General features: G+C 40.7%; 1 protein-coding gene across 1 annotated transcript in view; it reads right to left on the bottom strand.

Annotated features, from left to right (window-relative positions):
* The window catches only part of Dnah5 (dynein axonemal heavy chain 5), a 205,526-nt gene that overhangs the window by 12,785 nt on the left and 179,197 nt on the right, over positions 1 to 13,544 (bottom strand). The window contains exons 69-75 of the mRNA XM_048368360.1: positions 10,873 to 10,994; positions 9,078 to 9,227; positions 6,684 to 6,929; positions 5,414 to 5,633; positions 3,686 to 3,891; positions 2,616 to 2,819; positions 317 to 532 (exon numbers count right to left, since the gene is read on the bottom strand). Coding sequence (XP_048224317.1) covers positions 317 to 532; positions 2,616 to 2,819; positions 3,686 to 3,891; positions 5,414 to 5,633; positions 6,684 to 6,929; positions 9,078 to 9,227; positions 10,873 to 10,994 — 1,364 coding nt within the window. The remainder of the gene's footprint in view (positions 1 to 316; positions 533 to 2,615; positions 2,820 to 3,685; positions 3,892 to 5,413; positions 5,634 to 6,683; positions 6,930 to 9,077; positions 9,228 to 10,872; positions 10,995 to 13,544) is intronic.

The raw sequence follows: 13,544 nt of genomic DNA on the forward strand, positions 1-13,544 counted from the left end.
GGTGACTCACTCTAAGAATGCTCTGCTTTCCTTTGTCCAAATGACCTATGAAGTACTCGAGGGAGAGATGAGAGGAGAGAATGTTCATCCACACCACTCTCCCTGTCATTTGGGGGCAAGTGCGGACATTCTGGTCAAGTTTCCCAGCTGTTGGCATTTTGAAACAATGTCACTATGGATTACGATTTCCTTTTTCTAGTTCCACAGAAAGTTTGGTTTCAATTTTTTTTTTAATTTCAGAAAATTATGTTCTGCCTCCTTCCTTCTTCCTTACCGCCCCCTCAGGCAGACACCTCCGCAGCTGACATCCACTCACTTCGAATGGGCTGTAGTCCGCAGGCAGCTTGTCCAGCATGTCATCAGCCAGACGGGCCACCACCGCCTCCCTCGTCTCGTCCCCGCCGCCAGAGCTGTCCTTGGGCTGGATGCTGAGGATGGCGTCCAGCACGTCTTTGGCCAGTTTGCTCTGGTAGGTAATGTCAGCATTTGGGTGCAGTCCAAACACCTCAGGGCTGTCATAGGCCGGCAAGCTCTGGACACCAAATATTACAGATAAGCAAAAACTGAGAACACGGACACCAGGAAAAATTACACCGCCGCAGGAAAACATCTCACTAGGAAAAGCAGCCATATATCATATATGTCTTACTTCTGTCATGCTGCAAACATCAATGACTTCTCCAAAAAAATCAAAACTCAAAAGTGACCTGGAGCTCATGCCTATAATCCCAACTATTCCAGAGGCAGATAGGAGAAGGATGACAGCTTCAGAGCAGGCCAATCAAAACTTTCATGAGATCCCATCTTGGCCAATAGCAGCTGAGGATGGTGTTACACTGCTATCACCCCAGCTACAGAGGAAGAGTACCAGAAGGGCTGTCATCCAGGCTGTTCTAAGCACAAACACAGGACCCCATTTCAAAAAGTAACTACAGTAAAAGCACTGGGATCATGGCACAAACAGCAAGACCCTCTGTCTGCCAAGTTCAGGGCCTTCAGTTCAAACCCCACTAAATTTCTCCTCCTTTAAAAAAAAAAATGTTACCTAGAAAAAAACTGCCATTAATTGAAGCATAAAATACAAATAGGGTTCACTAAGGCCTCTACAGTCAACCAAACTCAATCAGAGATATTCTCCTTGGAGACAACACATGAGATAGAAAAGCAGTAGAGAATTGGTGTTTGGTTTTCTGATAGTCTACTCTGAGCTAGTTTAAGTCCATGCAAATTTCATGGTTATTACGTGTACATATAACCAAGAAATGAAAGGCCCAAATAAGGCCACAGGTAGGAGTTGTGGTCTCCCAAGCAGAGCAGAAAAAGCGAAATATTGAGAGAGCAAGAAAAACAGTGATAGAGAACAAGAGAAAGCCATGAACTTCCTCAATTATTGATATATATTTCTATGTATGGAATATCTTATCCTTAACTCAGTTGCTGTTTTAGCCATAGTTTCTCTATCTTCTTCTCTCTTCTTTCACTCCTTTTTACATGATAGCTTTTTTATGAACTGCCTGAATTTCATTGTGAAATGGGGGAGTATATTAAAAATATCTGTACAAGCATGCATAAATTTATACCTTCTCAAGTACTTTTTCTATTCACTGATAGTGATTTAAAGATACATACAATAGAATGAGACAAATATATTTGTTGATTTGAATTAATAAAACTGTAAAGGTGGTAATATATGATAAACTCATTATATTTATATATCAAAAATCCTATAAATATACTAATAAATTTAGTCCTTTGGGGCTGTTGGGATTTCACTTGTTTACTCTGAGCTAAATCTTAGCGGCCAAAGAGACTGCTAAATCACACTTTAATGAATTCAAGGTAGAGAGACAGAAAATGAGGTTACCTTGAAAATCAAGGGTTTTTTTTTACAATATATTCCCAAGTCTTCTGTTAAAATCTACCTTATTCTTTCTTACAGCAATGATCCTCAACCAGGGACAATAGGGACAATCTTACTACTCTGGAGATTTTTAGCAATATCCATTAATACTTTGGGACTGGACACAGCGATGGTACTAGTGTCTTATAGATGCTTCTAAACACCCCACAACGCGAAGGACAGTCGGTCCCTTACAGCTAAGAATAATTTGGCCCTGAATGTCAACATTGCCAGCATTAAAAAACTTTGTCTTGAAAAGAAAACACTTATACAAAGTGTTCCTGGACCTCCTATCTGATAGATTAGGAATGGCCATCCCAGGACCAGCCAAATGGGCTTGGAAAAGAAAAAACATAGAGCAGGTTGAGTCTAGAAGCTGCCACTCGCCTTCTAGCAGTGGTGTCTGAAGTCTCACAGGCGGAGTATTGATGACTTCTATAGTGTCCTGTATCAGGTCCTCACCATCTCCCCAAAGAAAATCCCTCACTGAGGCATTGAAAGAGAAGGGGTCAGGGAAAGAGTTCACACAACACACACACACACACACACACACACACACACACACACACACACAGGGAATAATTCAATCATCAAGTAAACACAAAAATATAAAGAATCCAGTTACAGCTTTTGTATACATCATCATTAAAAATTCATCTCCGGTGCAGTACACACAGGGCAAATTAATCTCTCATATTCTCGACACATGGCAAACCTGGATATACTGAAGGTAGTTCTCCACTGTGCTGCATTTTGGAATGCTGTATCCTTGGTAGAAGCTGAAATCTGGCCCAAACATGTTTTCGCTGAACCAAACCTTGGCGAAAGTGTTCAGCAACCTCTTGTCATAGTCATCAGTGACTCTGCCTCCGTACTGGATTTCTCCTATCATGTAGCGGACGGTGGTCCAGGAGACACCCTGAGAAGGTTTGGAGGACAATTTCGTCAAGCTGATGACAGTCTCATCTTTATTTTCCCTACCCTGGAACATAATGGCATCCATCCGGACTGCCTTCCTTCATCGATGACACGAAAAATGCAGACAAAAATTAAACCAAACAAAATGAAGAGCTACTCAAAAGTCTCATGTTCGTTATTTGAAATAAGACTTCCTTAAATGCATTCACATTTTAATTCCTTAATATTAATATGTTTAAAGTTTACTATTTGGAAATACTAAAGCAGTTATTTGAAGAGCACATAATCTTCAAACACAATCTAGACTCTTGTTTTAGTTTTAAGAATTGTGTGTGTGTGTGTGTGTGTGCCAGTACTGGGGCTTGAACCCAAGGCACTGTGCCTGAGCTGGTCTACTCAAGACTAGTACTCTACCGCTTGTGCTCCAGCTCCACTTCTGACATTATGTGGTTAACTGGACATAAGATTCTCAAAGACTTTTCCTGTCTGGACTGGCTTCAAAAAGTGATTCTCAGATCTCAACCTCCTGAGTTGCTAGGATTACAAGAATAAACCACCAGCACCTGGCATTTGTTTTAAGATTTTAAACACAATTTCTCTCCATTCCATGCTGCAGCCCTATTTTAAAAAATCCTTTTTAGTTTGTCTTTTATGAGATTTCAACTTAGTTTTGAGAAACAAAGTGATCATTGAAGTTTGTCTATTTTTTCCCTAGAATTGCAAGAGAAGTGTCACCTAAGCTGTTGCGACTCAAAGACCCTTGAGCACAGCAAAGCCTTGTATGACTCACTCCAAAGCTGAGTGGTCATAAGAGCTTGTCCTCCCACACCCGAGTCCCAAGTCCCTGGGTTGCACACGCAGGAGCACCTTTTTGATATCCATATCATCTAAGTGGTTCTGGATGAACTGCACAGTGGCGTTGAAGTCTGCTTGATTAAATTCATAGGGGATGTTCCACCCCAGGGGACCGAACTTGCGCCTCTCCTGGACCGTGGAGTGCAGAAAGGCCACTGCATACAGCATTGGCCTCCACTGGGCCCCAGTGCTCACGTCCAGCAGGTCCTGGCTCACCCCTGTGTGGTCAGTCAGATGAACAGACGTATCAGACGTATCAAAGGCCATTATTTCCTACTTCTCATTCCTGGTATCAAAGTGCATGATGGAATTGGACATTTTTATTTCACTCCCATAAGAATTATCATTTAAGCTTTCCATATCCGAGAACATTTCTCTCTGAAGACTGCAATAAGAAACCTGTTGTTCTGGCAAAACACATTTGTTTGTTTTATAATCACAAATGGGGAGGTCTCTTGACTTCTAGAGAGGAAGGGTAGATGAATAAAGTCACAGTATCCAATGTGCATGTGTGGAAAATAAAACCAGGTAACTTGAGGGGGTGGATGAAGGTGTAATAGATGATGAAGAATGATGGAAGGGGGAATACTGAATAAGACATACTGTACTCATAAACTGACCTGTTGAATTGAAACCCCCTCATACAATGAAATATACTTTTTTTAAACTAAGCAAACCAGACTGCATTGTGGAGAAGACTTCCTAAAGTGGTGATATGAGTATAAAATAGAGATGAATGAAAACGATAGTTAAAATAAATGCATTATTATTATAGCTATTAGTAATAATTACTACATCATTATCTGAGACATGTAATTGGAACCTACTATTAATTCAATCTTAATTAAAATATATAAGAACTAGTTGGAATCCAAGTGCATGTCCCAAATAACCATTATTATGCATTTACTTATTATGTATTCTATTACTTCATTTCTTGTTATCATTATCCTCCCATTTGTCTTACCCTAACACTGCCATGTTACATTGGTGAGAACCGATTCCTGTTAGAAACTCCCTCCCCCAAAATGTCTCCTTGAATATTTTAAATTGAACTATAATAATTACTTTACTGTTGCTACATACATTGCTTTGGTTATCATATATTCTACTTCTCCTGGATGGATTTTTATTGTTCCTGTTTTACATATGGGTTGTTTTAGGGACGAGCACCAGGTCCGCCAGCAGGCTGTCAGCAGGAAAAACCGGGATCAAGGTTTCTGACTCCAAGCTCCACGTTCTTTTCATGAGTCCCACACATGACATTATGCAGCAGAGAAAAGGCCACGGCCAAAGCACAAGCCCAGGTCCAGAGGTTATTTGCCCAGTCTGTTTGCTGCCATCTCATTTTTAATTTCGCTGGTTTTCTCACATGTGGCTCTTATGCAAATGAAGTTGGCTGCAATGGCAACGCACTGTCCCATTGGCCAGGCTTCGGTATTTAGTGCAGTATGAAGCAGACAGGCAAACAATAAAAAACTGTCCAATTCGTTCATGTTAACTTAAGAAAGCCACTGTCTAGCTGGTGACCAGCCCAGACTCCACTCGCATAACATATACTGGGGAAAGAAAACCCCAGCAGGTGTGAGGTGATGAGCTGGACTCAAGAACCATGCCCGAGGCCATTCCCCATGGAGTACGGGAGACTCTCACCCCCCCCCCCACCAGCTGAAAATAGACTGACTTGCCTCTACTTCCCTCATTTCTTTCATTTGTGTGAACAAACCCTTCTTGACTCACCACCGTACGTTCTTTTCAGTCCAGCCCTGAGGCCCTGTGGCGGCTCATTGGCAAATCTGATGGCCATCTGAAGGAGCGTAATGGGAAACTGCTTATGCCCCTCCGTGGTCATCCACAGGCGGAAAGCACTGTGCACAGGCTCCGTGTCTGTGAGTGTGTCCATGAGCTCATCCAAGAAATCCAGTCCCAGATGGCAGTTCTGCAGAAGTGCCCATCCTCCCTAAGTCAACAACAGGAAAGGGAAGGTAAACCATGCCGTGCTTCACCCCGAGATTTCAATGATCACTTTCTCTCAAAATTAAGTCATTGAAGTGTTGCCCAGATTCTTTAGTCACTTTGATTTAATCTAGGTCAAATCTAAGGATACAGTAAGGTTTAATGGAGGTGTTGTAAGGGGGTTGTTGTTGATTTTATTCCTTGTATTTGTCTCATAGTACAAAACCTTGTCCAAGGTAGTAATGACCCATGCAAGCAGTAATCAAAGGAAAGCAAAAGAAGAGAAGCAGGAGTTATCTCTTGGAAAGATGTTTGGTTGAAAATATCCACTTAGATCAGCTTCCCCTCTAAAGTTTACCAAACAAACTAAATAAAGTTTGCTAACTAAACTTTACACAATAAAGGGGGTGGTTTTCAGTCATAACTCCTAAGCATAAAGAGAATGAGGATGAGACTACGATGACATTTAAAACAATAAAGAGGAACTTAACCTGGAATACAAGGAAAGCTGGTTGTACCCTGATTTATATCCTCAACTCCCCCAAACACTCAAGAACAGACAGCAGAGGGCTCCTCTGGAAATGGGGGAGAAAGGGTAAAAGGAGATTGCAAGTGCCACTCCCAGCATGGCCCTGTTCCCCGTAATGGAAGATGGAAGGTTGAATTTCTATGAAAGACCAAACAGACATGGTCTCCACTGAAGAAATCCATGTGTGAAGAACTTAACCAACTGAATTGAGAGACCTGCCACCGATCTTCTCCTCCTGAGTTCTCAGAATACTACAAACCAAGAATAGACCACTAGCATATAGAAGACTTTTACATGAAAATCTGATCACCCTAAGAAACAAATAAGCCACATCTATCTATCTATCTATCTATCTATCTATCTAATATAAAAGAAGGTCTTTTGTATAAAGCAACCCAGGCAGACTTTGGGTCACGTAGTAATGATTTCCCCAATACCTAACCTATAGAATATTTTTAATAAAACTACCTATCATGTCCACATCATAATCCTGAGGTGTTTTTGAAAACAGATCCCTAGCCTTACATTTGCCATCGTTTGCTGCAAGAGCTTCCGCGCATGGACCTCCTGGCCCTGGCCCATAGACACATAACGGGTTTCTATTTTCAATTTCTTCCCCAAAGCAATGATGGAATCTGTGGGGTCCGAGCCCATGGACAAGAGGCAGATGAGAGGCGTCCGAGGGTCAGATTCCTCCCAGGTCTTTTCCAAATCCAGGATCACGCCTTCCGCATACTTTTCCCCCATGGAGTCCATGATGTACTTGCGGGCCTGCCAAAAACAGTACAAAAGTCAGCTCCTTCAGGCATGCAAGAAAATGTGCTTTCCAATTCTCTCAAAGATGTCCCTTGCAATATCGTAACTCTGCCAGGGAAACAGGATATAGACTTCTTGTCCTTGCTTCGTTTACTGTGTAGGCAGAGAAAATATGTTTCTTGTCAAACAAAACCATACAGTTAAAGGTTCAGACTCCGAAATGAATGATTTTAAAAGTTTAACTCCTAATCTTCCTCTTCATTGTCATCATCACTTACATTTTTTGTTCAACTCTTTCACTGTTAATTTTGCCTAAATGAAGCCCATGTCTGTAAGATCAATTACTTCATCAACTCCATTAAACACCATTAAAATCATCTCTACTAACAATAGGGTCCTTTTTCAGGCAAGAGAAAGAGTTATTTTTCAAGGAACAGTACTTTCAGCATGACCCTTATTCACTGTTCTCTCCATGAAAAATAATGGCTGCTCTCAGAATTTTTCCTTCAATTCCCATGCCTTCTTCCAACTCAGAGGTGTAAAAACACTCAAATTCTCTCTCTAGACTAGTCATCCTCCCAGAACAAGCAGGGCTTTCATTATCTATAGCCTTCCAAAAGGCCAAATAGAGAGCCTCCCCGGTCATTTCCTAGAGGAAAAAAAAATACAGAGCTGAAATCCCTTGAATCAGAGCTGAAATGCCTTGATTCAGAGCTGAAATGCCTTGATTCAGAGCTGCTTCAGTTGGATCTGGGCTCAAGGGGAGTGGGGGGTCAGTGGGGAGAGCTTGTTAAACCATTATCTTGTACTTAAGAGCATCATCCACAGTTGGACATAGCCACTATACCATGTCCTTTCCTCATCTTTTAATATCTTGTTCCCCCACCTCAAAATGTTTCCTACAGTCAAAGACTGAGCTCTCACACACCCATTTGATATGTTCCTCACTCATATTTTTCCTTTGTCCAGGTTAGACTGGAAGGGAGTGAGGTGAGAATCTCCTAGCTTACCAATGTGCTGTCTTGGTAAGAGATGAAAAATAAGTGCTGGCTGAATCTGCACTATTGAATAGCAAGTTGTTCTACTTCCTGAGTGACAGACAAAAGGAGAGAGAGAGAGGAAGGTAGAGGGAGGGAGGGAAGGAGGGAGGGAGGGAGGGAGGGAAGGGAGGGAGGGAGGCCATAATAGTCAAACTTCCCTTCTATATTACCCTCTATAACTCTTTCACAATCTATTTGGGGCAGGATAAAAGTAATGAACTTGAAAAAGAAAAACTGAAAGAAGAGGTGATCTCAGTGCCCTGAGTGGCAAAAACCCATTTTTCTTTTCTCAGTAAATCACTGGGTCTGGTTGTTTTCCTGATTGCACAGGCCCTGGGTGGTGTTGGAGGTGGGTGTGTTCTCCCCCTGGATGGAGAGAGTGAAGGGAAAATGCTGTATTCTATTACAGACGCCAGAAGATTGCACTCGGGGCTTCTCTGCAGAAGCCTGTAAGGAGTCAGCCTGTGCTGAACGAAAGAGTTCAAGTCTCAATCATGAAGTCAAATCCAAAGTCACTTCAGTGGTTAAAGGTCTATGTTGTTGGGGGGACAGATTAAAGACCTTGGGAAGGAATCTTTGAGAGGCAGGATCCACATTTAAACCATGTGGAAAACAAAAAACCATTTTAGGACAATGTACTTTTTTACATCCTTGAATGGTAGCACTTCCTAGAGAAATGACCTCAGATGTGAAAGTGGGAGCTCCCCTCTGGACTGCCCACTCCCTAATGCTTCTGTCTTCCTCCTGTTTATGAACACTGATTTACTACACAAAACAGTGCACCCACAACGTCTTGGGTTAGTATAAAATTATGCACAAGAATAATGCAATATTGCTATGTTGTCTTTACACGCCAAGCTTAAAAACATTGTTTTCTCCATTACTTTTGTCAGACCACATGGACCAAACGAGGTTAATAAATCACTTAGGCCAAATGTACACCTTAGTATTTTATGTGTGGTTTACTTCTCCATTCTTCACATTTGTGTTGCTAGAAAATTACAGGAAAGGCCACAAGGAAATTCTCATTGGTAAAATAACATGTCAAATAGTTCTTTAAATTGAAAGAAAAATGTTCCTTCGAAATGTTCTCCTTTGTTTCCTTTAATATGAGCTTTTTTACCTGGGCAATGGTTCTATCTGGACACCAGGACCTAATAAGGAGCAGTCGTCCGAAACAGTCAAGAGATTTATCATAGGCATTAGGAAGAGGTTCCTCCTCAGGGTTTTCCTTATCAAACCAAATTTTCCACATTTTCTCATTTCTTGATATCTGAAAATAGTGTAAGGCAGGAAATACGTCACATCACATAGAAAAATATTTCCTTAGTACTGATGAATATTTTTCATGAAACCTTCTAACCTCTCCAGGCATGTGTGAATTATATTCCTTTGCTATTTTTAAATTTTATAACCTCGTGCACAAAGTCTGGTAGTGGAAAGTCATATGTGATTTGCTCTAATATAAGTCTATATTACTGCCTGTTTATAGCCAGCTTCTGAAGAAGGGAGAGTCCTGCCTGGGGTATTTACTTTCTTGTATCCTTTCTAGCAACAAATCTGCTAAGAATAATTTTTAAAAAATCAATGCAAGCTCAATTTCATTATTTCAAAGAAGTCTGATTTGTTCTATAAAACCCCACCTTATTCATTCATGTTTCCTAATTTCCCAGAGCCACTCTTGACACAAAGGAAGCCATTTAATATACAGTTGTTATTGAATAAACAGTGTTGTGGTCAATACTCCATTATGACAGAGTAATTTGAGCTATTCCACTTTATATTCATCATCAAATGCATGATCAGATGTCTGCTACCTTTAGGGGTTTGGTAAAGAGTAAAAGTACACAGTGTGTCATCCTCTAGAGCTTAGAAATCAAAGGGAGACAAGAGTCAGAGAGACAAACATATCAAACCAAGAAAATAAACAAATAACATCTACAGGTTAAATAAAATGTTTGCTCTCTGGTATATTCCCTTTGAAGAAAGCCTCAAAGGTGCCTCTTAGCCAAAGAAAAAATCATTGCAGATCAACATTTATATAGAAATTATCATGTAAGATTAAAACTGATTTCCTTTAGCCATACAAGACTATCATTTACTGTGGAGTGATTTCAGGCATAAAATACAATGTCCAGGAGTCCAGGGGTCTGGGAGAGGTCTGAATCACTGAATCACTCCGGAGAGGAATAAATTGGAGTACACTAATATCTCCTCAATTAAGTTATTTAACCATAAAGAAGGGATTATACCCCAAATACATAGTAATATTTTTTAATATCGGTCAGTATAAAGTAATAAAACATAACAGAGCTTATACATCTGGTGAATTTAAACTGAGAAAGTAAAAAATGAACCTTAGGACATTTACTGGTGAGGGAAAAAAGAAACTTCAGCTTGTGGTCAATGATGCCCCCCTTGTGGCCACTGTTACTTTTCTACGGCCACCTGATGATCAAGAACCTGCTTTCTGGCTATGCCCAATTCCAATCTAGATACCCAGCTTCCATGATTCCAACACATGCAAACCACCAGGAACCAAAGGATGCTAGTGTCTAAAGGTAAGAGGTCAAGTGTCTGTGTACGGTCCATTCCTGGATGCCTAGATAAAACAATGTAATGGGAGGAGCCAAAGAAGAACCAGAGTGACAGAGACAAAAGGAGAGGAAAAACAAAGGAGAGGGTAACAATGTTCAACAAGACATAAATGAAATTAAATAAAAGGGAAAAGGAAAGCAAGCACAGCCACTTGTTTGGGGTGTGGGAGAACTGCAGGAAGGGTGAGCTCATGTAATGCCATCAAGAGTGACAGTAGTGGGCCTCTTTCCTGCACAAACATGGAAGCCAATGCCAAATAAGCCAACAGTAAGCTCACTGTACCATTCGCGTGAATGTGCTGAATTCAAAGAATAAGCTACCTGGTCGAGGATGTCTGAAAACTGTCTAAGCTTGCTAAGTTCCACCAAATTCAGCCATGTCATATCCAGGATCCACTTCGATGGCTTAGGAGGGCAGGCTCTAAGATCCAATGAAGCACCACCTTTAAGATAAAACACACAAAGTTATCCATTGTCAGACACTGCCCCAGGACTAAATGACCCCATGGTCCAAGACTAGCTATCTCATCTGATCCTCTATTCCCAAATCTATAAAATAGGAATAGCGAAGACCGAGTGTCATGAAGTCAGTGTGGGAGACACACGGGACTGAAGACCCAGGCAAGGGTCGCTGCATGAGAGGCTATCATCAGTATTCAGAATAGCCAGTATAAGTAGTCCAATATTAATTAAGCCAGTATTAAGAACTCAATATCCATATAGCTAATTAGAGAGAATTTCCCCATGTATTTCAGTAGCGCTCTATGTGCTGGATGGATTCTCTTCTATAAACATGTGCATTTAGTCTCTAACCATTGTTTAGCACAGCCCAAAGGGTCTAGACCACATCACCGTCCTAGCACCCAAAACAGTAAATGGCAGATTAAAAATGTTACGGTTGCCACTTCAGAAATACTCCATCGGTTGTTATTAATAGCAATTATTGTTTAAATCAGAGAGCTAAGAAATCATCTGTTGGATAACATATGTTATTTAATAAATAAAATCCAGCAGACTATGATAGGAAAAACAGGCTGCGTGCATTTTTCTTATAAGGATAACCAATTCATTTGACCACCTTTATTAATCCTTCATAGAACAGAGTTGGTTATAGACAAATAACAATATTCAAAATGTTTATTGAGCCAATCTCTGCTTTATCGGAGCACTGTGAGCACCACTAAATTGTTATCTTTTGCCAAATCCATCTTGGTATATTTATAACAAGGTAAATGTAGCCTTCAAGCCATTTAAATGGAAATATGATCTCATAAAGTGAAAGCAGATTGTTTTAACTCCAGGGAACAGTTAAAGACCTAATGACAATGGCATTGTGTTGAATAAATATGGCACCAATTTCCATGGCAACTGCCTATTTTCCATCAAACTGAAAAGAATTAAGGTGCTCTCCAGTAGATGATGGGAAAGGCTGTTTTTGGAAAAGAAAGGTTGTTCTTTGCAGGACAAAGCATTGTTCTGTGTTAGGAGGAGGACAACTGTGTTATAGCTTGCCTGCTCCAAAGCTGCACAATGGGGTAAAAGGAATGATTGTTACTTGGGTGAAAGATCTATTCTTGGAATAACAAGGCACCAGATCAAACACACCCTTGATGCATAAATACCTAAGAAAGGAATAATTCGCAGTCAGTTCTCAAGATGACAGAATGGCATTCATTTTCTTCATTTCATAAACTCTTGCTTTGCCCCCCCCCGGCAAAAAAAGTTACGATTTTGGTGCTTTGTAAAAGTGGGATATTGTTTTATTTATTTATTTATAATGTAAAGGTGATGTATAGAAGGGTTACAGTTAAATAAGTCAGGTAATTAGTACATTTCTTGTTAAACAATGTCACCTCTTCTCTTGTTCTTTCCCAGTGTCTCCGTGCCATCCAACCTCCTCCCACAAAAGTTGTGTAGTTCATTTTCAACACAGTGTCTAATGAGTACTACTGCTGCATTTGCTCACCCTTTGTCCCACCATTTTGTTATTTTGCTTTTGGAATTTTTTTCTCCTCTGTCACTGTTTTTGATTTCTGTATCTTTTGTCTTGTATATAAGTTTTGGGGAGAGTAAGGGAGAGCACAAAAATGGCATATTTTTATAATGAAATATTTATATCAGCTATACCACACACAGTTGAAAGCGGTGCTATGACTCAAGTGGTAAAGTGCGAGCCTTGAGCAAAAGGAGCTCAGGGACAGTGCCCAAGCCCAGAGTTCAAGCCCCCAGACTGGCAAAATAAAATAAAATAAAATTTTATAATAGAAACCACAAAATCATAAAGGTAAGGACATGGTAAAAAGTCACCTAAGCTGATCCATTGTCACCTAACTGATAAACAGAACCAGTAGCAGAATACTGTTGTTACCTTCCTTAGTCCCTGTGGGTGCTCTAATAGAACACCATATGCTGCTTCTAAACAACCATTCTGGGAACCAGGAAGTCTAAGATTAAGACACCAGCTGATTTGGTGTCTGGATCCTCATGTCCCATTTGCTTCTAGAAGCATTAACCTCGTCCTCATGGCCTAACCACACCCAAGTTCTCCCCTTCTAAACTGATATTCCCACTAAAGGATCTGTACCTGCTAACCCAGCATGGAGGACAGGTCCATGCCAAGTACAATGCATTTCATAATCAGATTCATTTTGATTGTGACGTAGATTGAACTGTTTTTACTGATTGATATTTGAAAATACGAAACGCCCTGCTCAAAGATCCTCCCCAAGAAAGTAACAGGGCCAACATCTTAACTATCATCTTCCTCATTGTAGCTCTTCAGTAGACGTGCTGTCACAGATCCGTGGCCATGTCCCTTTGTTTAGATTTGAAGTCAGAGTTTGGTTTGTGGATTCTGTCTCCTCTCTCCTCCTCGCCCTCCTCTTTCTCTCTCCCTCTTTCTCCCTCTCTTCCTCTTTCTCTTTTCCTCTCCCTTCTCTCTCTCACTCTCCCTCTCAATTTTTCCCTCTCTCAATCTTTCGTCTCCAACTCTT

Source organism: Perognathus longimembris, chromosome 19 (genome assembly GCF_023159225.1).
Source record: "Perognathus longimembris pacificus isolate PPM17 chromosome 19, ASM2315922v1, whole genome shotgun sequence".
Classification (NCBI taxonomy): Eukaryota; Metazoa; Chordata; class Mammalia; order Rodentia; family Heteromyidae; genus Perognathus; species Perognathus longimembris.